General features: G+C 41.1%; 1 protein-coding gene across 1 annotated transcript in view; it reads right to left on the bottom strand.

The window, feature by feature from the left end:
- Positions 1 to 2,209: 2,209 nt before the first annotated feature.
- Positions 2,210 to 4,468, bottom strand: part of LOC101664091 (zinc finger protein 883) — a 3,088-nt gene continuing 829 nt past the window's right edge. The window contains exon 2 of the mRNA XM_045292563.1: positions 2,210 to 4,230. Coding sequence (XP_045148498.1) covers positions 2,525 to 4,230 — 1,706 coding nt within the window. The 3' untranslated portion in view covers positions 2,210 to 2,524. The remainder of the gene's footprint in view (positions 4,231 to 4,468) is intronic.

Here is a 4,468-nt window from a genome sequence, read left to right as displayed (position 1 = left end):
TAAAAAACCACTTAACCGTAAGAACAATTCTGGGGGAAGTTGCAGAGAAGGGCCGAGGGAGGGAACAGTGGAAAAGGAAACGGAGCGTGGCTCGTGTCGGATGGAATGGCACAGCACAGACGATTGGAAGTCATGGTAACACATTCCGAACTTCAAGCACAAAACAGAAGGTAGCCATTTCCAGACATTTCAACTAAATTGCATAAAAAGTTTATTACTGAGATAAATGGTCCTTTCACATCTCATAGGCTTTAACAGACCATCACAATCATTATATTATACAGTATCACAGGTTGATTGTTCAAGACTGGAGTTCTCCCTTGTATGAATTCTGATGTAGTCATAGTAAAGTGAAACGACTTATGACCCTTCTATTTCTTTGTAATTCCCACCAAATGATTGGTTGAGACAATGCAAATAAGGTGTAGGGCACTCTAACTTGAAGGTTGGTCAGTTCTGCCAGGCTTCTGAGGGTGAGAGCCACGTCAGTCAGAAGCAGGGACAGATTCCCATCGGCACTTCCAAGAGTCAGAAGTGGAGCACCTGTAAAACCCTGCCTGAAGTGGCAGAGGAGCCCCACTGGCACCGTTGAGACCATGTGAGAGTGAGGCAGAGCACCAGGTAGGCTTCCTGGTCTGAGGAGGCACAGGCCAAGGGACCCTGTGACAGTCTGAGAACCAGAGAGACTTGGCTGCTGGCTGAGACAAGGCTGTGGAGCAGTCCCTGTGTCCTTGAGGTTTTCTGATTGTGGTTTGTGGTCACCTGTTAACTTCCCAAATAAAACTCCCCAGTCATGGCTAATGTCTGATCACCGTGTGGTCACAGCTACACATGATCAAACCCAGCAGAGTGCTGCGGGAGGAACCTTTAGTGTCAGAGTGTGGAGGGGAGAGGCTTGTCTGAGCCCTTGGTGGCAATCGGCCTTGGGCCGGTGAGTTGGATTCTCCTTCTCTTTTGAGTAACCAAAGGTCAGATCTGACTGCCCAGCTGTCTTCGCAGCAGTCTGTTGCGAGAATTAACTGTAATGTATCAGGGTCTTCTCCACTTTGAATTCTGAGATGGTTCATAAATATCAAATTTGCCATATACATTGCATTTACACAATTTCATTAGCTGTGGTAGCACTATCAGATAAGTGCTGGACTGCTAACCACGAGGTCAGTAGTTCCAAACCCACCAGCTGGTACTCAGGAGAAAGAGGCTGTTTGGTCCGATAAAAGTTTAAAGCTTTGGAGAGGTGATACTGGGAGGGTGGGGTAGAAAGGGGGAACCGATTACAAGGATCTACATATAAACTCCTCCCTGGGGGACGGACAACAGAAAAGTGGGTGAAGGGAGATGTCAGACAGCGTAAGATATGACAAAAAATAATAATTTATAAATTATCAAGGGTTCATGAGGGAGGGAGGGGGAAAATGAGCAGATGCCAGGGGCTTAAGTGGAGAGCAAATGTTTTGAGGATGAGGGTAATGAATGTACAAATGTGCTTTATACAATTGATGTATGTATGGTGATGAGTTGTATAAACCCCCAATAAAATGATTAAAAAAAATTTAAGCTTTGGAAACTCTTCAGAGGGTTGGTTGAGAATTGACTTGACGGCGGTGTGGTTTGGGTCTTCAGGTGTAAACTCATCGATGTCTAGTGACTCCTGACCCTGACATAAAGGTTTGCCATGCCACTTATTACGGGGAAGGCTTTCTCAAGTAAAACCTCTGAAGTCCCTCAAGATTTCATCTCTTGGTAAAATCAAGAGATTTTATCACACTCACAACTCTGAGTTTTTTGTATGGTATAAATCCTCTAATTAGTGAGACTTGGATCCTGGTTAAGTGCTTTCCCACATTCACTGCATGACTATTTATAATAATTCTCTCCAGGATTATTCTAAGGAGATCTGAGGCTTTCACCATGACTTAAACCAGGTGTCCTCAAACTACGGCCTGCGGGCCACATGTGGCCCGCCGGGTGTTTTTGCCGTTTGTTTTTTTTACTTCAAAATAAGATATGTGCAGTGTGCATAGGAATTTGTTCATATAGTTTTTATTTAAACTGTAGTCCGGCCCTCCAACAGGTCTGAGGGACAGTGAACTGACCCCGTTTAAAAAGTCTGAGGAAACCTGATTAAGCCTTTGTCACATTACATATATATGTAATAAATTTATACGTAAGTTTAACAAATGTATCTATGTAAATATAAAACATGTGACAAAGGCTTTATATACTACCCCCATGCCACATTCACTTGTTAAAACTTTTTATTGCAGTTGTGGTGAGTTTATAAATTAAAAAAAAAAGTTTATAAATCACTTTCCCAATCGATAATTTACACACATTTTGTTCCAAGGCACTGGCTACAATCCCCTCGATGTAAAAGCCTTCTTCCCACTTCCTCGTGAGTTCCACTTGTCCCTTTCCTCCCTTCCTCCCTTCTGAGCTTTGATTTTATGCATTTGCTGCCATTTGGGTCTTATATTAGATTACTGTATTGAGGAGTACACTACTCCTTGTTGTTTTTATTAAATCATAGGCCTACTGCTTGGCTAAAATCTCCAGTATAAATCTGATTATGTTCCCACAGGATTGATGAACTGTAAAAAGCCCTGTCACATTCATTATTTTTGTAAGGCTTCTCTCCACTATGAATTCGCTGATGTTTCAAAAGGCCCGATTTTCGGGCAAAGGCTTTACCACATTCAATACATCTGTAAGGTTTCTCTCCACTATGAATATGTTGATGTTCAAAAAGAGCTGTTTTTCGGGTAAAAGCCTTCCCGCATTCAATACATTTGTAAGGTTTCTCTCTACTATGAATATGCTGATGTTCCAAAAAACCTGATTTTCGGGTAAAAGCCTTACCACATTCAATACATTTGTAAGGTTTCTCTCCGCTATGAATTCGCTGGTGTTCCACAAGTTTTAATCTCTCAGAAAAGGCCTTACCACATTCAATGCATTTGTAAGGACTCTCTCCAGTATGAATTATCTTATGTTTCCGAAAGACTGATCTACTGCTAAAAGTCTTACCACATTCACTGCACTTGTACGGTTTTTCTCTGCTGTGAATTCGCTGATGCTCTACAAGACCCGACTTCTGGGTAAAGGCCTTGTCACATTCAATACATTTGAAAGGTCTTTCTCCAGTATGGCATCTCTGATGAGTTCTAAGGCTTGCAGGATGACTAAAGCTCTTGGCACACAGATCACACTTATATGGTTTTCCTAGAATGTGGATTCTCTGGTGTCTGGTGAGGTTTGAGCCCCATTTAAAGGCTTTTCCACATTCATTGCATCTGTACTTTTGCTCTCCGGTGTGAATTTTCTTATGATTCCAAAGGTTTGATGGAGTGTTAAAAGCTCTGCCACATTCACTACATTTGTACAGTTTCTCTCCGCTATGAATTTGCTGATGTTTCAGAAGACCCGATTTTCGTGTAAAAGCCTTGCCACATTCATTACATTCATAAGGTTTTTCTCCACTATGAGTTCGTTGATGCTCCACAAGTGTTGATCTTCCAGAGAAAGCCTTACCACATTCAATACATTGGAAAGGTTTCTCTCTACTATGAATAGTGTAGTGACTTTTCAGGCTGGAACGTTGAGTGAAAACTTTGCCACACAAATTACATTTATAAGGTTTCTCCCCAGTATGGATTCTTTGATGTTTAGTGAGGTTTGAGCTCCAGTTAAAAGTTTTGCCACAATCATTACATTTGTAAGGTTTCTCTCTGCTATGAGTTTTCTGGTGTGCTGTAAACAAAGAAGGATGCATGAACATTCCCCCACAGTCATTAGAAATGCTGCTTTGGATAGTAGGTGAAATACTGGGGAGAGATGACAGTGAGGATCCATTGTTGATAGCCGTCTCCAGCTGATGGCATGCAGACATTGTCTGTCCAGTGTGACACGTCTGCATGTCAGTCACATGTGACGAGAAGCTTAATGCAAGTGAGTTATGAAAAACTGTCATGTACTTGTTTCCTGCCTCTGTTTTAACATGTTGATCTCTACCTGAGAACATCTTGTTATGGGCCATAGTCACTCTGTTATTTCTTTCACCTCCTCTCCACTGACTCTCACACTCATGCACATTTTCCATGACTTGCATGAACTGAAAATCCTCAATGCCAGGAAAATCATTTCTTTCCAACATCACTCTCTGGAAAAATGACCCTTTATCAATGATGTCCCTTGCTGGTAATTCCTTGGTCACATGTGTAGAAAAGACATCTAAAAAATAAAAAAATCATGAACTTCATATTAATAGTTGGAAAATATTCTATATCCCCCTAAACAATTTTACACCAATATTTAATACTTAAAGAGAATTGTGAAACTTCTTCACTATGGTCTTCAAACATTTAGAATGTAAAATTAATAGGGATCATTTTCAGGGAAGTCTAGTTTTAAATACACATGACCATTCCACTATGTTATGGAAAGACTACAAACCCTACGGGAAAGAGAT

The sequence above is a fragment of the Echinops telfairi genome, unplaced genomic scaffold, assembly GCF_000313985.2.
Source record: "Echinops telfairi isolate 266 unplaced genomic scaffold, ASM31398v2 ScPeMD7_655;HRSCAF=1070, whole genome shotgun sequence".
NCBI classification, from domain to species: domain Eukaryota; kingdom Metazoa; phylum Chordata; class Mammalia; order Afrosoricida; family Tenrecidae; genus Echinops; species Echinops telfairi.
Note: the sequence above shows the minus strand (reverse complement) of the source record. Positions and strands in the feature narration are given on the sequence as shown.